Source organism: Coenobita brevimanus, chromosome 98 (genome assembly GCF_032717465.1).
Source record: "Coenobita brevimanus isolate Jiangsu-jjx chromosome 98, ASM3271746v2, whole genome shotgun sequence".
Lineage (NCBI taxonomy): Eukaryota > Metazoa > Arthropoda > Malacostraca > Decapoda > Coenobitidae > Coenobita > Coenobita brevimanus.
In genome coordinates this window covers 26,364,260-26,387,061 of record NC_137051.1, presented here as the reverse complement: position 1 = coordinate 26,387,061, position 22,802 = coordinate 26,364,260, and the positions used below count along the sequence as shown (strand labels likewise).

Here is a 22,802-nt window from a genome sequence, read left to right as displayed (position 1 = left end):
ACCTTCCTCTATTCCTCTACAAGATGCCAAGCAGGGACAATGCCTTACACTGCATAACCTCCCCCCCCCCTCCCACATGCCATTGTCGCGGCAATTCACCTGTTACCAGTGACCTGGCCAATAAAGACATTCAGGGCCAGAGTGATTCTCCAATCGATGACAATGTGGAGGACAAAGTTTGCAATGCATCAGAGGAAGAAACAGTCAGAAATGATGATCAGGTAATGTGGCAAATGAAGGTCAGGTATGGTGATAAGTTAGTGAGTGAAACAATGCTTATAATGCCTATATTACTGTTTGAAAACCAATATACTCTCGTACTACATATAAATTCGTACCACGTAAATAAATAACTACCGTTTATGAGTGGTGTGAAATAGTTACCCTCCCATAGAACTCGTTTTCTTTGGTGCCAGCCTGTTAGAAAACCCAGTCAGGTAAGGAGGTACTGGTACCTGGATCAAGTATTTTAAACCTCAGGTAAGCGATTTCTCTATGAAATTTTGATGTTTCTCACCAAAAGCGGAGGTTTTAGCCAAAAAAAAAAAAAAAGAAAAGAAAAAAAAAAAAAAAAAAAATACCTCGCGATTGGGGGGTGTCGGAGGTGCGAAATAGCTCGGGACGTGACGGGTTAAGCAAAAGTACTGTCCAATTAATACAATACACCCAAGTAGCACAAGAATCCGCTAACAATGCATCAACAGCAGGGCATCACTGTCAGCGAGAAGCAAGGAGATGCAAACTTGTAAGTATAACTTATCTTTCCAAGTGAAAGTACCACAAGATGAGCATCATCTTTAGTAAAGTGAATATGGAAGGAGTTAAGGGATAAAGCTAGGAAACAGAATGATGATGTCTTCCCAGAACTGGTTGAAATGGAAACATATAAATTAGTAAAGAAGGTGAATAAATTGGAGAAAACTTTGCAAAGTGAGACAGATGAAATTAAGAAGCAATTATGCATGCAGAGGGAAGAAAATGAAAAATTGGCAAAGGAATAAAACAAAAAAGACACAACAATAGATGGGCTGTCAGTTGAAGTAGTTCACTTGGAAGGAAGATTAGGGAAATGGCAAGTACAGTTGTCAATCATGAGAGTATTATGGAGGAGTCCAGAAATGATACAGAGACAATTAGGCAAGCAAGCAGTCTGACAGACCAAAGCAGTGATACTGAAAAGTAGATAACCCAGGTGAATGAAATGATGTAAAGTTATAAATATGAGGTGGAAACTATGTATGCTGAAATGGTGAAAGTAAAGAGACTTAGAAACAAAAGTCAGAGAAAAAATCATTAGAAATGAAGTGAAAAAAAAAAAAAAAATCTTACAAATAACCCCAAACTGGTCAAAAGTTCAGCAGATATAAACAAATCTGTAGTAATCACTGGTATAGATGAAGAAGAAATAAGAAACAAAAGTTCAAGTGACAATAAGGAGATGGCAAATACTGTATAATGAACATACTGAAGGAAGTATCACAGGAAATCTGTGATAAAGCCATAGAGGAACACAAAAGGCTAAGGAAATATAAGAGAAATAGGTCAAGGCCCCTGAAAGTAACCTTCCAGAGTATGAACACTGTGGAGAAAGTACTAAAAAATGCAAACAAACTCATGGAAAAAGAGGAATTTAAAAAAGTATGGATAAAAAAAAAATGCCTAACTAAAGAGGAAATAGGAATACTAAAGGAGAAGAGGAAAGAAGCTAAAACAAAGAATAAGGAAAGATCGAAGGAAGTGAATTTTTTTACAAAGTAACTGAAGTGCTGGTACGAAAGTGGTACATAACCAACAGGGAATAAAAAGAAGGAAGGTAGTAGACTCAAGCTATGGCAGGTATGTAAACAAGATGATTAAGCTGATGTACTCAAATGTAGATGCAGTGGTATCTAAATTATTAGACATGAAAGACTATACCAAAGAAATGGAACCACATATTATATGCCTAACTGAAAATTAATCCCAAAGATATACGATACCCTAAGCTTAGGGAATACAATATATGGAGAAGAGACAGAAATTGAAGAAAAGGAGGAGGAATTACAGTCATAACAAAGAAAAATCTATAAGTCAAAGAAATAAAAATAGATATACACACACAAGTAGAAATTATTGCATTAGAGATTAACACATCTGAAGGGAAAGTGATTGTGGCAAATTTATACATGCCACCCAAAACAAACATTTGGGAAAGAGGCAAATATGAAGTGCTGGCAGAAAGTACAATACAGAGTTTAAGAACATTACTACATAGAATGGAAGAGGAATTTAAAAGAATTACATTAACTGGAGATTTCAATTCAAATACAGTAATCCAAGTACTTTCCAGACGCCCACTTTCTGGACATTGTGGGCCTGGACCTTTGGGACCCAAAAATGGCCAAAAAAAGAAAAAAATCCCCCCAAAATCCAAATTTTTTCCCCACCTGTAATTTGAAACTGCCATGCGGCACTGAACAGCTGGTTTACACCACAGCCCCTTCACCCCTTCCTTCCTCCCCCCTCCCCCCTCCCCTCTCAGGGTTGCATTTTGGTATTTTTCATTACCAAATGTGGGCCAATTTGGTTATGAAAAATTTGTTTGGTAATGAATCAGAATAATGCATTACCAAATGGATTTTTCACATGTATGAGGATACACAGGATGGAGAAGGTGGATTGTCTGCTCACTCTGATTAATCTGCTAGCCAACAAAGCATGAAAATAATCAACATGCTGCTAATTATGATAGAGTGATTACATGCATTTCCACTTGTTTGTATAATTAGTGAAGAATAAATGCTAGCTTTACGAATTTGGTAATGAAAAGTTAAATATGGTAATGAAAATTGAGGAGTTTGATAATGTGGCCGTTGCGATCTGGCTACTTTGTTTCCCCGTCACCAACACTTCAACAGTTACTACCTAACTTCAATGGCGAGTAGATGCCTATCGCAATGGAAGCCACACGTGCTCATTTTTTGTGAATAAACAGTTAATAAACTGCAATACCTCGCCACTAGACCACAGGGGAATTTACAGTGTTGTGCAGTGTTAAGAAATTAGAATTTAGAGTGCAAAGGATTAACTGTGGGGTGCAAATTGGCGGTTGAAACTGGCGTGGTGCAGTTAAGAACAATGTGCAGTGTTAAACAATTATAACTCACAGTGCAAAGAATTAAGTGCAGCACAACACTGCATTACTGTACGTGCTTCAAGAGCATTTTCACCACTGCCAAAACCTTAGAAAAGCCGGCCACAAACGTGCTGTAAGTACCCTGGCTGAGGTACAGTCACTGCTAAGTCCTCATTCTTTGGTTCCTTTTCATTTATTTCATGCTTTATGTCCATTATTGGTGTGAATAGGGTCTGAACCCCTCTGTGGCCACCGGCGTCCAATGACATTTAGCTGATAAATAGCCGCTGGCGTAGTTTGAGTGCGGCCTATAAAAAACTGCAAAAATTTTGGGGAAGTGAACGAACGTTCTGAACGTCTTCACACTGACCTACACTACACTCCTATACACCCCATCAAACAGTTCTGAGCCTGCTGCTGTGATGAGTGGATTTTCGATTTTTTCGCTCCTGGCCATGCCTAAACAAGCACAACTACACCCATTATCTTGACCCAGGCAGAACATATCATTTTTGTCCTCTCTTGCAAAACACACACAACCACCTATTTACGATTAAGAAGTACTACAGGCACATACAAAAAAGGCATGATAATAAGTGAAAAATACATTTTTGTCTTGGTATCTTTACCAGTTTACTCAGGTTTGTTGTAATGGTTTGGATCATTCGATGCAGTGCGACTTGTAGAAAACTATGAAAACCTTCGGGAAGTGAACGAACATCTGGGACATGAGACTGACCTTGACTTCACGCTCTCACACCTCATCTGTCAGTTCACCACCTGCTGTCGTGACGAGAGGATGTATAATTTTTTCGCTCGTGGCCATGCCCATAGTTACACCCATTATCTCGACCCAGACAGAAAATACAATCTCTCTCCTCCCTTGCAAAACACACACAACCACCCTGTTTACGAGACAGCAATATATGTTATGAAAATAACAAGGTAAAATGAGAAAGATGAACGTAAAATGATAGAGAAAGATGAACATGTTATTACGGAAAAAATGCGTTTTTCCCCATCTGTAAATGTACAGTATTTATTTCTACTTTGTATCTGTATTCGTAATAATTAGACTTATTCTTAGGCCTGAAACTGCATTACAATTCTATTTTCAGCCATGCTCATGGTGTGGGAGCCTGAAGTTGCGACTCAATTTCCGTATTGCTAATCGGATCTGACCCTCCACTTTATTCTCCCATGGCAGAGTCTAGCCTTGGAGGACGTGCAATTTTCCAATTTAGGACCGAAAATTCAACTCTTTTGCTCCCTTTTTCAAGCATGAGCACAACGATAATGTAAAAAATAACTCAAAACTACCATAAACATATTTTTTATCAAAAAGGTGAAAAAATATTCATAACATTTTTTTTTTTTCCAGCCATTCCTAACAGATTATGTACTGAAATCATTCAATATCATCATATCTCATATATGCACAACATTTAAGCACCATTCACATTGTTTTGGGAGGTAAAAAAAAAAATAACAACACCTGCCCAGTTGCGTTGCTGCAGCGCCCCTGGGTGGTGGATATCGGTTGCCGATATTTCTGCAACTTCCGCGCTCCATTGCAAACCACAAAATGCATCTAGGAAGCTGGGATTTGCACTGTTAGGAGCATCTGAACTTTCTCTTCATTATGGCAAGAAAAAAAAATCAATTTTCTAAACTTCAAAAAATGGCCCCGGCGTCAGCCTGACATGCACTAAAACATCCAGGCCTTCGGCCACGGAGGGATTAAATAGGTTTAAATAGGTGCTATGCATGTCTGACAGGGAGTTATTAGGTGGCTTTCAAAGTCAGGCTGGGTTAGGGTCCTCAAGTACCAGTCCAGGAGCTAGGGGCCCACTTTCTGAACGGGACCATTTTCCGGACATGCCTTTGGCTCTATTACATCGGATAGTGGAGGGATTACTGTACAAATTGGAATACGCTAGATGTAAAAAGCCACGATAGCTGTTGGGATCAAAAGCTCCTGGATCTTGTGCATGAGTTTTTTCTAACACAGCATGTAAAGGAAAACACCAGAAAAAGAGGACTTGATGATCCGTCAGTACTAGATCTTATGCTTACTAGGCAAGAAAATAATACTGACAATATAATGTATCACCCTCCATTTGGCAAAAGGGACCATGCAGTGTTAAATTGCAACGTCTGGATTGCATATGACAGTTAACAGTAATGAGAGTTACAAAATGACTAAACTACTAAAAAGGGCAAATACCATGACCTGAAGAAGTAATTCTTAGAAACAGATTGGGAAAAGGAGCTCAGAGGACAAAATTTAATGCTATATATAGAAAATTCAGTGATTTTTAAGAAAGAGGAGTCCAAAATTACATCCCTCGGCACAAAAAAACAGAAATTTATCTATCTACCTATTGCCACATGCCTCAATCCCGGACGGGATGGCCACAAACGAATCGCCTCCATGTCGTCTCATATGCAACTTATGTGGAAACTGGAGCACATACGAGGACTGAGAGGAAACCTCTTGGGGTGGATGAGAGACTTCATGAGAGACAGGCAGATGAGGACAATAACAAAAGACATGATGTCAGGGTGGAGGGACGTAATAAGTGGAGTCCCGCTGGGCTTGGTGCTGGCGCCTGTAATATTCCTGATTTACGTAAACAATACGGTGGATGGAATGAACAATCTTATGAGTCTGTTGCTGATGATGCAAAGATCATGAGGAAAGCAGAAGTTGATGAAGACTGTAAAATGCCGCAGGAAGACCTGGACAGGATTTACGACTGGAGCTGGGTGTGGGAAATGAATTTTAATGCAAAAAAATACAAAATATTGGAAATGGATAAAAATACCGAGAGGCCATCCCCGAATTACTTGATTGGAAAGGAAGCAATCACATAAGCGAGAGAAGAGAAGGACCTGGGAGTATTGGTCCAGGATAATCTGTCATCTGAAAAACACATTAACAAGATTGTCAGAGAGACATATAAGCTCTTGACAAACATACGGGTGGCCTTTCATTACATGGCTGAGGAGATGATGAAAAAACTGATAGTGTCTATGATTGGCCCCAGGCTGGAATACACGGCAGTGGTATGGTCCCCACATAAAAAGAAAGATATAAACAAGATCAAGAGAAGACAAAGAACAGCAACCAAGATGGTCCTTAGCCCACTCATTCGATGTACTGCTGCTCTCAGGTGTCTGCATTTTCCTCTCTTCCATCCTTCTTTCCTTCCATCCTCTTCTGTCTTTCTTTACTTCATTCTTTCCTCGTCCTTCTGCCTACAAGTGACTTTACACTCCCTCTTCTGTCTTTCTTTCTTTCATTCTTTCCTCTTCCTTCTGCCTATGGGTGACTCTACACTATGTGACAAGCCAAATGGTTTCCTGTACACCAGGAAACCATTTACTATGCTGGGTGATAACCATATAACCAAATTATGGCACCTGGTGGTTTAGTGGGTAATTAAGGTGCTCCAATCAGATTGAGCCACTGAAGGTTTATATCCAAGGAGTGGGTGGGGTTTACTGCTCACGTAATGCCACTCAGGGATGAATGAGACTGGTCACTCTCATATTAAACATCAGGACCAATCTGCTTAGCCCTGGGCTCCTACACTACTCATGGGGCAAAGTAGGATTGAATGATGGATGGATGTACTTTTTCATCCTAACAAATATGTACACATGAAAACTTTCAATAAAAAATAAGGCACTGATTTTTCATCATGAAACAAACTTTCTGCTTCCATTATTCACATAAATATAAACAAAGCGCTGGTGCAAGGCTTGCCCTATGGCGCTTCCTCCTCCCTTTCTCCACTCCCTACCTCCTCTTCAATCTCCTCATCCGTGCCAATAGCCCTCTCTCCAGGATCATCAATATCCTCTGAACTATTCCCATCATTGAAAACACCAGATGAACATACAGGGGGTGGAATGATGGGCGCACAGTGAAGGACTCACATAATCCACCCACCTCACCTGACACCTAAATACTGACATTCACCATGGCGGTTGATTTCCTCAGAGGAAGAGTCACTTTCCCCGATCACAACTGACGATAATGTCACATCAGGTTCTCTCCCTGTTGCACTATCATTATGGCCTTTTCTTTTCTGGCCTTTAGACTTCATTAGTGTTGAAGTCGGCGGCTGCAGGCACCCAGCCGAGGATCCGGACACAGGGAAACCTTTTTGTGTAGGTCTATCCATTACGGAGGTATGCAGGTAACAGGAGTAAGACTTGCATGCATGCAGGAGGGTTGCCAGTGGCTGCATATGGTGGAAATAACCTGCAGAATATTCAAGCAATGCCGCAAAACGCTAGATCATGTATATATATGTCACCAAGACGTCCCCGGGCTATCAGGTATACAGTCAGACCCCTACTTACGAAGGACTGACTTACAAAAAATCCACAGATACGAAGAAAATTGTGTGTGTGTGTGTGTGTGTGTGTGTGTGTGTGTGTGTGTGTGTGTGTGTGTGTGTGTGTGTGTGTTCTTACTTAATTGTACCTTTACAGGAATGAATCAAGCTTGTACTGAACCGTTTATTAAACCATTTTTATCATACATATCCTTATAGTTATGAACTGTTTTGGCACACTCTATTTCATTTTGCAATGCATTCCACTGATCAACTGCCGTATTGGGGAACAGAATTTTCTTACGTCTTTATTGCCTCTCTTTTTTTTATGTACAGTAGTTTTTTGCAGCGTCCTCCTGCTGATGTTTCCCCATAGGTTATATATTCATTTATGTCTATTTTCTCTTTCCCTGAGATGTATTTATATAACATAATCATGTCTCCTCTTTTCCTTCTCTCTTATAGTGTTGGTAGATTCAATTTTTCTTGTCTTTCTTCATAGCTTAGATCCCTTAAGCTTGGTACCGATCTTGCAGCTGCCCTTTGTACTTTTTCAATCTTATCTATGTGTTTTTTTAGATAAGGATTCCAGACTACTGATGCATATTCCAGGGTTGGTCTGATGATGTTATTATCTTTCTCAGCCTGTCTTCATTTATACTGCATATGTCAATGCTATTCTCATATTAGCAAGCAACGTTAGCTGTTACGTACCTTCTCACTGATGTGGTCAGCTGGAGAAGGTCCGTTATTGATAATCACTCCTAGGTCCTTCTCCCCTTCTGATATGTGTAGGGTTGATCTTCCTAACTTACAATCCCAATCTGGTCTTTTCTCACTTTCACCAAACTTAATTACATGACACTGGTCCACATTAAATTCCACTTGCCATTTATTGCTCCATTTATGAAGCTTATTTAATACCTCTTGCGGCTCTTTGCAAGAATCTGTGTTAGTAATTTTCCTTTGTATTTTTGCATCATCCGCAAACATATCTAGAATGCTTCCATTTCCAATGTTACTGTCTATGTTATTTATATATACTAAAAACATAACTGGTACCAGCACTGAGCCCTGTGGAACTACACTAGTCACTTCCCTCCATGATGAGTAATTTCCCCTTAATACTGTTTTCATTTCCCTTTTTCTGAGATAATCCTGTATCCAACAGTACAGATTGCCTTGGATGGTACAGTTTCCATAAAATTCTTTGGTGCGGTACCCTCAAATGCATTCTCGAAATCTAAACAGATACTGTCCACCCATCCTTCACTTTTCTGTAATGCTTCTGCAACTCTATCATAGTAGCTTAACCCTTTCACGTACGGTAAGTTTCAGTAAGTTTTCTGGCTCATTATTTTATTCCACCCCCCCCCTCCACCAGCCCCCCCTGCACACCTATGAAAAAGTGTATTCTCGCCTTATATTCACCACCCAAACATACCTGTATATATATTGCCATAAAAACTACATCACCGTATTTGCCAATATCTGTTCTAGCCCATAAGGAAAAAAAGAATACAGAAAAGTACAAACAGAAGTACATTAGGCTGGTGGGAATAAACATTCTGGAATGTCAATCTCACTTCCCAACATCATACACCCACCGCAAATTGACTTAGGACCTACACACAGAATTGCAATGGGAGAGTTGTCTGTCTCTGATTTGTGTTTCCACCTCTACCAAGTGAATTTTGGGAGCAAGAAGTAACTGACAACTCCTCTGGTGTTGGCAGGAGGTGGTGAAACACTCAGCACGACAGTGCTTCCCCAAAAGCGAGAATGGAAGCACGTGTTCCCACTGCTCCGCATTTGCACATCCCTCTTCTTTCATATGCATTACTGTTTGCCCTGTTATTTTTCTAAAGTCGAGTTGTCATGCCTAGAAAGTACTGCTCAACAGATGAGAGGGTCTGTATCATTGCATGGAGGCAGGATTATGTCCCTATCAACACAATTTGAGAAAGTACTGGACGAGCAAAGTCGACCGTCGTGAAGATTCTTGCTGCAACGCTCAGTCTGCCACCTGATGTCGTACCAGAGCACAAGCATGGCGGTGGAAAGAAGAGGACAACTTGCAGAGGTACAGATACGCTTCTGAAGAGGGAAGTAATCAAGAATCCTCGACTGACAACAGCAGAATTGAAGATAATGCATCCCCAGCATTACAAGACACCTCAATTCAAACTATCCAACACCGCTTCCAGAAGGAACTGGGTTTGCCAAGCCACACCACAGCCAAGAAACCGCTTCTCACTGACCGCATGAAGAAGCAGCACATTCGGTTTGCCTAGAAGTATGCACACTGGACATCAGATGAGTGGAGAAAAGTTATGTTTTCCGATGAAAGCACATTTCAAGTCTTCCAGGTGCGTTCTGCCAAGGTTAGTCGCCCTGCCTCCCGTAGTAATATGACCCTGCTTACACGGTGCCGACTGTTAAGCACCGACAATCAGTAATGGTATGGGGGTGTTTCTCAGGTGAAATGGGAAGGGGTGACCTCTCCTATCTTCTTAAGAACTTGATGCTGAATGGTGGCCAGTACATTCAAGGTCTGAAAGATCATTTGTTAAACTTTTTTGCTATTCATGGGTGCGACTTTTTCATGCACGATTCAGCTCCATGTCACAAGTCGAGAAAGGTGACAAAATGGCTTCAGGATAAACGGACTGAGGTCCTCGAATGGCCTGGCAACAGTCCGGATCTAAATCCGATTGAAAACTGCTGGACAAAGATGAAGAAAATCATGGCAGAGAAGGAGACATCCAATCTGGACAACCTCAATACTGAACTGACAAATGTTTGGAGCAAAAGAAATGTCCTTAGATTACTTTAGAGATCTAAGTGATTCGATGCCAAAACACATCCAACTGGTCCTGAAAAACAAGGGAAACATGATTTCATATTAATGAATGGCATTTCAGGAACAAACATTGTGATATACTATGATTTCTGTGTTTTTTAATACCTTGTAGGGGGAGGTCCTAAGTCAATTTGCAGTAGCTGTAGCTCAAATGTTTTCTCTCATACCTCCGATTGTTGTTACAAATTTAGAAAGAGAATTTCATCAGCTTTCTAATATTGTTAGTGGATTTTTTATACAATTTTAATTTTCAAGAAAATGGCCAAAAACTAAAAGCACTTACCTACAGGGAACAGATTTTTTGTTCACAACACTCTAGAGAAGAAGTTCTCATAGATGTTATGTTTATATTTCATCAGCTTATGTAGAATTTCATGGGCTTTCTCACAGTATTTTCAGATTTTTTATGCGCCTCATAATTTTCGTGTAAATCTCATAAAACTACATTTGATTCACTGTCTTGCAACATATTTTATCGAGACTAGCACTACGCAAATGATTCAATATATTTTTCTATGAAGACTCACTGCACTATATACGTACAGTATATTTCACACAAAACCATACGTAATCTATCACTGTCTGAGAACAGTGCAATACATTTCATTTTAGCATGTGGCTGTGTGGCATATTTGATGCCTCTCATTCTTCCGCTGTTTGCGGTAACACAAGTAATGCACACAACATACAGAATCCCTCTAAGATCAGACGTAATAGACCCAAAGGCATGTCTGGGACTTGGGTTTGTCCGGGACTTGGAAAAATGCCCCCTGGACAGGTACTGATGGACCCTAACCCAACCTAACTTTGAAAACCACCTAAATAACCCCTTACTGGACATGCACAGCACCTATTTAAGACCCTATTCACACAAATAAAGGATATAAAGCATGAAATAAATGAAAAGGAACCAGAGAATGAGGAATTAGAAGTATGGAAAATATTTAGCAGTGTACAGGGTACTTACAACACGTCCATGGCCATGGCTCTGGCAGTGGTGAAGTGCTCTTGAAGCACATACAGTAATCCAGTGTTGTGCTACACTTAATCCTTTGCACTGTGAATTATAATTGTTTAACACTGCACATTCTGTTCTTACTTGTGCCACACCAGTTGCAACACACCAGTTTGCACTTTGCACGTAATCCTTTGCACTCTGAATTCTAATTTCTTAACAATGCACAATACTGTAAATTCCCATGCAGTCTAGTGATGAGGTATTGCAATTTATTCACTGTTTATTCACAAAAAAGTGCAAGTAGGGCAGCATGGCGATGAGCGTGTAGTCACAATGGTAGTTAGGCGGGAACTGGAGAGGGGAAGATGCAGGGGTGCCTCTACTACGAGCGAGAACACAGCTGTTCATCACGATGTGGCAAATTCAAAGCAGGGATGAACATTGGAAACATCTTTTTTTTTTTTTTTTTTTTTTTTTTTTTTTTTTTTGTGTCCACGGACCCGAGTCCAAAATGTCCGGGACTTGGGCATCCAGGTCTTAAAGGGATTACTGTATTTCTCTATGGACATATATTTCACACTGAACCATATGCTACATATCACCAATACAATGATTCCAGGCACTGTATCTATCACACAATATAAATACTTGCTTCATGATATAGATAAAATACTCTCATCATTGGGGCAGGGTGATGCAGAGTAGCAAACCCCACTATAGCAACCACAACTCCTGCCCAATGCTTTACAGACACTATATGTATGTTCCTCAGACACAATCACTTCACAATGTACAGTGGAGTCTCTTTTATCCGAAATTCTTTTAACTGTAATATGCCATTAACCGTAAGTTTTACTAAAATGTTCTCATTTTACTTAACGGCAAAAATCTTAAATCTATCCGAAAATTCAAACACAGCGAGATTGTTTCGCGCCACTAGCGTTCAGTATACGGTTGCAAGCTGCCCACTCCCTCACCTGCATCCACCACCTCGGAAGATTTGGATGATGTGGGAGATGATGTGGATGATGTGGAAATGATTGAATAAGGAAACAGAAAATATGAAAAAACAATTAGGTTTAAGACTTTATTTGTTCGAATTGCTTACAGTGAATTACGCAATTGTTTCGGTGAATGTTTAAGATTATTTAAGTGAAGATTTATTTAAGCTAACAGTTTCTATTACAGATACAAAAATGCAGTTACATATGTAGTTACTAGAGTGTATTAAGTGTTTTGGTGATGGTTGAGTGGCTTTTGGGGTGCTGGTGGTGGTGGTGGGCTAGACGACACCACAAATGGGGGATGGGCGAGTCCAATACTGTTCCCATGAATCCTACATATTATTACAGTATCTTTTATCCGAAAAAATTGATTAAACGAAGCTTTGAAAGTCCCATGATTTTCGGATAAAAGAGACTCCACTGTATTCACAAACACAATACAATTCGACATTTTAGTCGTGGCTTCTGCTTCAGCCAGGATGGGGAAAATGGAGGAAGTTTAACCCCTAAAGTGCTAATGGGATCAAACGATCCTTTTTCGGGATTATGCACAATACCGAGTGTGATCGATAGAGGGGCTTTTTGGAAAAACTGCGGACACTAGGTTTTGGCCCAACTGTGACATACATCGATACAAATATATGAGAACTAAGTCCCGAGTAGGGAGGAGGGAGGATCCGGGCCCGTATCCATCGTGGGGGGGAGGGGGGGGGCATTCCCCCATAGCCCTCTTGCTGCCTTCCTCTGCCCCAGTACAATTGTTCCCTCGCCTCTGACCGCCTCCTGCTCCCTCCTTCCCCCACCATCCTCCATCATGCCACCGTGGTTCCCTCCCGTTTCCCTTTTCCCTGTCTCCCTGGGGAGGGTTATATCCCTCCTACCCACCCTCCACACCCCTGCACTCCCTCTCTGCCTGTCCTCTTTGTCTTGTGGTGTCTGTCTCCCACCTCTATACCCCTGTACCACCTCTCCAGGCCTCTCCCCATCCCACCCCCACAGTATGCCATCTGCTTACAAGTCCCCCCCCCCCCCCCGCCTAGCGTATTATACGTCATTGTTACTGTTCTTGTCGTGTATCATTCAATACCAGATTATTGTTTAATTGTATACACCGATGCACAAAACAAAGAATGTATGTTTTTTCATGTTGTTTTATGAATATTCATGTCTATCTATCTATCTATTGCCAGACACCTCAATCCCGTTTGGGGTGGCCACAAACAAATCACCTCCAAGTCGCCCTGTCCCCCGCCGTTTCACTGCCCTGCTCCCAACTCACACCCCCCTCTCTCATATACCTCTCCACCCCATCCCTCCATCTCATCCTCGGCCTCCCCCTCCCTCTTCCCCCCTCCACCTCACTCACATACACTCTCTTCGTCAGTCTTTCACCCTCCATCCTCTCCACATGGCCAAACCACCTCAGTGTGTTCCTCATAACGCTTCCTATCACATCCACATCCACACCACAACGCTCCTTTATATCCTCATTCGTCAGCCTGTCTCTCCATGTGACTCCACAGGCTCCTCTTAAATAACTCATTTCCACTGCTTTCACTCTTGACTTGTGTCCTTCCAACAACGTCCAAGCTTCACTTCCATACGTTAGAGTTGGTATCACAATACTGTCATGTAGTAACTTTTTCACTTCCATGCTCACTTCCCTTTTTCTTATCACTGCTTTCAAGGAACCAGCAACCTTCCTTTCCTGCTGTACCCTTTCAAGCACTTCACCCTCCAAACCTCCATCCTTACTCATCACACTACCCAAGTACTTAAACGTACTCACATTTTCCAATTCCTCACCATCCAACCTCGCTGTACATTCACTGACTTCACCTCTCTCAAACACCATCACTTTACTCTTCCCTACATTCACCTTTAGATTCCGTTTCTTACACATTCTCCCAAACTCATCCACCAAGCCTTGCAGCTCCCCTTCGTCTTCACTCAACAACATAGTATCATCTGCAAACAACAGTACAGGGAGTTTCCAAACACTATCCTCTCTCACCAGGGCCACTCCAACATCCACTACCCTACCTTGTACCTCTTTTATTACCCCATCCATGTACAGATTGAACAACCATGGAGACATGACACATCCCTGTTTCAACCCAATTTTCAAAGAGATAAATTCACTTAGTTCACCATCCACACGCACTGAAGCCTTAGCACCATCATACATACTCTTCACAGCATTCAATAACTTCCCATCTACTCCATATATTCTTAATACTTTCCACAATCCTTGTCTATCCACCCTGTCATATGCTTTCTCCAAATCCATGAAAGCCGCATACAACTTCTTTCCCTTCTCTAGAAACTTTTCCACTAAAGATCTAAGAATGAATATCTGATCTAAACAATCTCTTCCCTTCCTAAAGCCTCCCTGTTTTTCTCCAACTACTTTCTCTGTTCTTTCTCTAACTCTGTCAATAAGTATCCTACCATACACTTTTCCTACTATACTAAGAAGACAAATGCCCCTATGATTACCACACACTTCTTTTTCCCCTTTTCCTTTTGAATAATTAAACAGTACCTGACTTCCAATCCTCCAGGACTCTACCTTCCTCCCAGGCCAATCTGCACATCTTCCACATCCATTCTACTACTATCTCTCCTCCATGCTTCAGCATTTCACCACACACTCCATCAATTCCTGGGGCTTTCCCCAATGTAACTTTATTCATTGCTTCCACAACTTCTATCCTACTGATTTCTTCCTGTCTTCTCACCTCCCTCCTTCTCCCAGCCATTCTCCAGCCACTTATACTCGCATTACTTCTATCCTGTATGTTCAACAATTCCTTAAAGTGTTCTCTCCATCTGCTCACTTTTTCTCCCTTCTCCACTAGTAATCTACCAGTTTTATCTTTCACTCCCCTGCTAACCTCACTTCCACCCTGTCTTACTCTCTTCACCTCTTTCCAGAACATTTTCTTACAGTCCCTCCACTTTACACTCAAATTCCTTCCAAATGCCTCATCCACTCTCTTCTTACTCTCTCTTACTATTCTTTTCACCTCTCTCTTTCTCTCTACATATAACTCTCTCTTCAGCCTCTCAACTTTTTCCATACCTCTGGCTAACACTACCCGTATAGTTAGGCAACACAGGTGCTGAGCCAACTGTCACGGCTACTTTATTCTGGCTATCACCAAACAACTTAATCCAGCTCAGAAGAGACTCCTCGGTACAATGAGTTTACCTTATGCAATACCTGTTCTTCCATGAGAGAAGTGCATGGAAAATAATTGTAATTAAACTGCCTCTTTGTGCTGTATGGATTAAAATTTGTGTCAGAGGGGTGGAAATGGATCAAGGAGAGAAAACTGAGTGTCTGTTCTATTTTTCCCTTGAATTATTAACAAGTTTCCATGATTTCAGAAGCCACAATGCATCTAGCTCACAATACTCTGCAGATCTTGAATTTGCCTCTAGGTTATATTGTTTCTGTTTTTTCATGGAGAAAACACTCTTGTAGGATTCTGGCCTTTGGCTCCTTCTTCCTTGCATTAAAAAAAAAAAGGAAAAAAGAAAAAAAAAAGATGCAGTGTTCTAATGTAGTGTGCCACTAATACAGTGCACAACTCAACTGGCAACAAACCTATAAAACAAGCAAGCCTACTGAAATTTATTTTCATATAACATGAAGTTGTAAAATATTCATTTGTTAAGAATCTGCATAATGTTAATTTTTCTTAGCACATACCAGGCATCATCATCTGCACATCTGACGGTAGGTCTATGCGACAAGCCACATTCCATGTCTGACTAAACAGCTGTTGCATATACGCTGAAGTGATGGGTCTAGTTCGTCCACCTTCTTCTCCTCTCAGCAGGTACATTGTCGCTTCAAACCTTACAAAATTAAGAACAAAATGCTGAATAAAAGAGACAAACCTAACAGATGATACAGTAATAATTTAGTATTTAATCTCAATTTGATTTACAAACTTATCACTTCAAGTATGTATTCTTATCTCTAAACAGAATAATAACTGATTCTTATCTCTAAATAGAATAATAACTACAGTATCTGTATTATTCTTTGTCATTTTTCATGACAGTGTTCACCTGCTGGACACTGATGGGGCAGCATCCCCATACTATTACTATGAGAATTCCATCTCCCCCCCTCCCCCTCCTCCTAAAACAAGCACCATCAACAACCTGGTGGAATTCACCTCTAAAGTGGTCTGCTACCAGTGATGCTAAGCCACCAGTGCCAACCCAACATTAACCTCTTGCTAACCAAGCCATCCTCCAAATGTAAGCACACAATTCCTCTACCATACTTACTTGGATCCCACTTTTCCCACAGTGTGGTGGATAATGTTAAAATTACTGCCATATCAATACTCTTCACACTGTTACGAATTTTTATATATACAGTCGCATATCTTGACACAGCCAACGTTGACCCATTTAATACTAAGATCATTACCGTACTCTACTTATCTCTTCCAGAAATATCAATCATTTTCAGGACCATAATCGGCATCATAACCATCCAAAGAGATCATATCATGTACAGTATGTATATCACTATCAATATGAGGAACAAGCTCCACATCTCCATCCAATGGTGTATCTGATACTGTACCATTATCAGAAAAAAAATAAAAAATAAAAAAATAAATATTCCAAGGCACCCTCAAATACGTAAGTCTAACCAGTGCTCGAGGAGTGAACGCAGCATGGAGCTGCCACAAGTCAAAGCATGGTATGATATATTTCCTATACAAAATAAATTTTAAAAAACATTCGCCGGCTCAGACGTACAGAAATGACAATGATTAGGTGGATGTGCAGTGCGTCCCTTCGTCCAAGGCCTGGAGGGGCTGGGTTTACAATGGAAGAGTTGAGAGGTAGGATGGGACTGGAGTGTATTGGTGTTGTGATGAGGAGAGGTAGATTGAGGTGGTTTGGACATGTGGAGAGGATGGGGGATGATAATTGGGTGAGGAAGGTGAGAAGTGTTGATATTGGGGGTGGGGTTATGAGGGGTAGACCGAGAAAGACATGGGACGAGGTCATTAAGTGTGACCTTAGGGTTAAGGGACTGAACAGGGAGGCTGCAATGGATCGTGCAGCCTGGAGAGCCGCCATTAGGTGACCAAGGCCAACACATGCAAGCATGTTGGAGCCTTTAAAAACGAAAACGAAAACGACAGGTCAATAAGCAACCATGTCACAAGGATGGAGCTTGCACCAGTGAAAGGTTATGGCATTCTGTTGTATAATTATAATGAATAATGACATCACAAATACATTGCAGTTGTTGTTACAACACAGCTCAACTTGTTGTTGTTGTTGACGATTAACCCTTGTCTGTCTGGCTGAGCAGAACCATCACCCGCAGACAAGTAACCACCCCAACAAGGCCACCCCATGCAATGATCTGATATTCCCTTGTGGGTGTGGAGGTTTGGTTCCAGATGAATGCTGCATTTGCATTGCTCCACCCAGTTAACAGGGGCACCACTGTAGTTTCCTGAGATACAGGAAACCACTAGCTTTGTCACTCAGTGTAGAGCAACCTTAAGTGGAGAGAAGAGTTATAAAAAGTGACAGGAAGAAGGTGAGAAACAGAAGGGAGGGCAGATATAGAAGCAGAATGATAAAGGACAAGGATGAAATAAACAGCACAACATCAAACAACTGTATGAAGGACACCACCACCTACCACCAACACAGCTCAGTTGTCACAATGAATGCTCCAATACAAGCCTTATCAACTGCTTTTGAGTCCCATGAGCTATCACTATAAAGACTGAAAAAACATGTACCACAGCCACAGTTTCTGTGCATCACTGGCATTTCCACATTGGTAAGCAGTGGCGATTATCATCCACTCACATGATGTAATATTGCCTACTTTCTTCCTTAACCTTTATCATTCTGCTGTATTTCTGTGTCTGCTCTCCTCTCTTCCTACTTTTCCCTTTGTTCCTGCCACATTTTATTACTCTTCTTTCCACTTCAGCTGGCACTATACTGAGTGACAAGTCTAATGGCTTCCTCTAACCTGGAAAACCATTTACAACACTGGGTGGCAACCATAGAGCCAGATTACAGGATAAAGTGGACCCTGCTATGGTACCCCTGCTAACTGGGTGGAAAGATGCAAATCCAGCATCCACCCAGGAACCAAACCTCCACACTTTACCCTGCACCTTGCTGTGGTGAGGCACTGTCAACCACAAGGGAACATCAGTTCATACCAAGGGACAGTCCTGGAGGGGCAGTTGCTTGCCTGTGGTTGATGGGTCTGCTCAGCCAGTGTGGGTTTGATCAACAAAAACAACAAGTAATATTTCAAGGTACTGTAAGTGTCTACCCACAAACTTTTTGTTAATGAAGGAAGGAAGTAGTGATTAGACTGAGTTTAAGGGCATTTTCCCAACAGTAAACACTAAGCCTGCAGTAAAACAATAAAAATAAAACAGATGTATGAAAATATATACTGTACAAATATATATATATATATATATATATATATGAGTTATTTAAGAGGAGCCTGTGGAGTCACATGGAGAGACAGGCTGACGAATGAGGATATAAAGGAGCGTTGTGGTGTGGATGTGGATGTGATAGGAAGCGTTATGAGGAACACACTGTGGTGGTTTGGCCATGTGGAGAGGATGGAGGGTGAAAGACTGACGAAGAGAGTGTATGTGAGTGAGGTGGAGGGGGGAAGAGGGAGGGGGAGGCCGAGGATGAGATGGAGGGATGGGGTGGAGAGGTATATGAGAGAGGGGGATGTGAGTTGGGAGCAGGACAGTGAAATGGCGGGGGACAGGGCGACGTGGAGGCGTTTTGTTTGTGGCCACCCCAAACGGGATTGAGGCGTCTGGCAATAGATAGATATATAGATATTCTCACTCTCTCTCTCTTTCTCTATTGATCACTCATAGTGAGCAACTTTGAGAGGCATCCTAACAAGTGGCACTCAGCTGCTCACAAAATCATATATGCATTACACATGGTGATTGAAGGAATCATTCAAAATTCAATGAGCTGAGGAGCTGGTGCACAACTGCTTGTGTCCAATAATAATGTCTCACATGGCATAATAACCTTCCTCCAATGTCATCCATGATCCATTCTTTCAAAAAGAATAACTGGTCAGTTTCCCATGTCTCTGCTTACAGGACTCTGCCAGGCTCCACATTTTGCCACAGTTCCCTGTGGAGGTACTGCTATTATTCTTTGTGTGGCCTCACTCAGTTGCGAAGGACCAGAAAACCAGGTACTGTACCTCCAACACTTGCTTGCTACAGATGAAATATGTCTCTCTGGACATGCAAAAAGCTATTTTTTTACTCTCTATGCTCTCCTTTTGGTGGCACCATAGGAAGAGTACTCAAGACAGATGGCAGGATAGGAAAGTGAGGAGGCCAAAAACACCATACGCATTGACAGAGACAGTGTCAGCACTACTCTCTGGTGAGCAAGTTATTTTGGAGACAGACAGTGATGTAATCTGCAAGGTTCTGCTAACCAGAACTTGTGTTATGTCATATAACATATTCTCTTTGCACTAGTTAGCTATGAACACTAGAAATTATAAAGATATGAAATTCATAATGGAGTGCCAAGTCATCTGACACCCTGGCCTTATAGCCCTCCTTTTCCTAAGAAAAGGTGGGACAGAGGTATGCCATCTGGTAAAGAGATTCTTTACTGACTGAGCATCATCATAAAAGTCATGCAGTTTGATGACACTGTCACTGACACTCTTTACCGATTGAAGAGTATCACACAAGTACTGCACAGTTTGATGACACTGTCACTAACCCACTATTGTTGTAGCTCTACCAATTTTACTGGGACTGACCAAGAGAAGCAGTGTGAGAAGAGAGGCACAGTTTCCTTCTGGGGAACATGGGGTTACCCTCTGTTAGTAGCTGCCTAAGTCATAGTCTGTCTAAAAGTAGGATGCCAGCCACAATGTTCAAAGTCAGCATTCTTAACACTCTACCACCAGCACCTGGACCTTATATGCTGCACAGTACAGTTACTAACCACCTCTTTGATGGTTGTATCTTTGTAGGCCAGCAGACTGAAGCTGTCATTCTCATATCCCAGGGGTATCTTAGACATTCAATGGTAGTAGTGGGTTGGAAGTGACATACCATAGGACAACCAACATACACATTCCTAGCCAAAACTGACTTTTGAGCCAAGAATGTACTTTTGCTGAAAAGGTGGGGGGGGGGGGTGTCACTATCACTCATTTGAACACTGTTACAGTGGTCTTGCTGTTGCTGTTACCTGGAGACACTTGCTGAGGGAGGATAGGGGTGATAGGTCCCTTAATTCATAGACCTTCAGAGCTAACTATGTTTGCTCCTACAGCACTGGGCAGTGCAGGCTTCATGGTTTACAAGCTGTTGTTCCACCCTATAGTAAAACTGCACATACATGGGTCCCTGAGAGGCTGCCATATCAGAATGTGAATATAGTTGTGTCAGCTGTAGTATAAAGCTGGACTTGGAGCCAATCTTCAAAACTGCTATGATGAAGTGCCTAAATCCTAACCTTGGCCAAGGGAGAGGCTGGGGCAATTATGTTGGAGTAAGCATCGTGGGACAAGAAATGTTTGATCTAGTTCAGTCCCCAAACTCTTCAGCTCACTGACCCCTTCCTCCAGTTTCAGAATGTTCATCATCCCCCAAGCATTTATTATACGAAAGTTTGGAGGAAGAGTGTATTTAAGTACTTGGGTAGTGTGATGAGTAAGGATGAAAGTTTGGAGGATGAAGTGTTTGAAAGAGTATAACAAGGAAGAAAGATTGCTGGTTCTTTGAGAGTAATGATAAGAAATGGGGAAGTGAGCATAGAAGTAAAAATGTATGGAATTGAAGCTTGGACCCTGTTGGAAGGACACAAGTCAAGAGTGAGGGCATTGGAAATGAGTTATTTGAAAGGAACAAGTTACAGGGAGAGACAGACTGACAAATGAAGAAAAGAAGGAGCAATGTGGTGTGGATGTGGATGTGATAGAAAGCATTTGGAGAAATACACTGAGGTGGTTTGGCCACGTGGAGAGGATGGAGAGCAACAGAGTAATAAGGAGAGTGTATGTGAGTGAGGTAGAGAGGGGGGTGGTGGCTGAGGATGAGATGGAAGGATGGAGTGGAGAGGTATATGAGAGAGGCAGGAGTGAGCTGGGAGGAGGGCAGTGAAATGGCAGAGGACAGGGTGACATGGAGGCGATATGTTTGTGGCCATCCCTTATGGGATTAAGGCATCGGGCAATAGATAGATAGATACTTTAATTAACTAACAGTATTATGAATGGCTGACGAATGAGGATATAAAGGAACGTTGTGGTGTGGATGTGGATGTGATAGGAAGCGTTGTGAGGAACACACTGAGGTGGTTTGGCCATGTGGAGAGGATGGAGGGTGAAAGACTGACAAAGAGAGTGTATGTGAGTGAGGTGGAGGGTGGAAGAGGGAGGGGGAGACCGAGGATGAGATGGAGGGATGGGGTGGAGAGGTATATGAGAGGGGGGGGTGAGTTGGGAGCAGGGCAGTGAAATGGCGGGGGACAGGGCGACTTGGAGGCGATTTGTTTGTGGCCACCCCAAACGGGATTGAGGCGTCAGGCAATAGATAGATAGATTATGAATGGTGATGATAATATAATAATAATAATAATAATAATAATAATAATAATAATAATAATAATAAATAAGCTGGACTACAAATGTGGGCAATTGTGTACATGTATGAGCCAATGCAGGAGCGTGCATGCAAGCAGAGTGAGAGAAGAGTTCTGGACAAATGTGGAGGCGTGCATGGAAAAGTGTGAAAGGAATGAGAGTGTTTTTGATTGGAGATATGAATGGAAAAGTAGGGAATGTGAAGATGGATGGAGTAGTTGGTGAGTGGAGTGTGCCTGCAGAAAGGGATGAGAATGGCAGTGCTTTAGTGGACATTTGTGCCAGGAGGGGGTTAGTGATAGCCAATACCCTCTTCAATACAAAATGATCGACAGGTATACATGGCAACTGATGAGAAGGGTGGGTGGTCAACTGAATGAACAGAAGGCAATGACTGATTATGTGAGTATAGATGACAGGATGAGGTGTGTAATGGATGCTTGAGTATATAGAGGTTGGGGGAGTGGATTTTCTGTGGTGGTGGTCAGAATCAAGGTCCAAATGAAATGGATAAATAGAAGAAGGGAAGGACAGGAGGAAGCAGTTCATACAAGGAGAAAGGAAAGGTTACAAGAGGATGGAAAAAAGGCAGAATATAAGAGGGAAGTGGAGGAGCGATTGGGTAAATATGGATTGGAGCAGACGGGGGACGTGGAAGATGTGTGCAAAATATTCACAGATGAAATCTGTGCAGCATGTACGATGGTGTATGGGGTGAAGAGAAGACAAAAAGGGGTGCAGGGAACAGCGTGGTGGTATGAAGAGGTGAGAGAGGCTGCGATACAAAAGAAGAAAGCATATAGTGAGTGGATGAGAAACAGGGGTGTGGAA

General features: G+C 41.8%; 1 protein-coding gene across 1 annotated transcript in view; it reads right to left on the bottom strand.

Moving 5' to 3' along the window:
- LOC145414105 (elongation factor Tu-like) overlaps positions 1 to 22,802 on the bottom strand; it is a 216,308-nt gene that overhangs the window by 33,243 nt on the left and 160,263 nt on the right. The window contains exon 5 of the mRNA XM_080283664.1: positions 16,008 to 16,156. Within this exon, the coding sequence (XP_080139790.1) occupies positions 16,008 to 16,156 (149 nt within the window). The remainder of the gene's footprint in view (positions 1 to 16,007; positions 16,157 to 22,802) is intronic.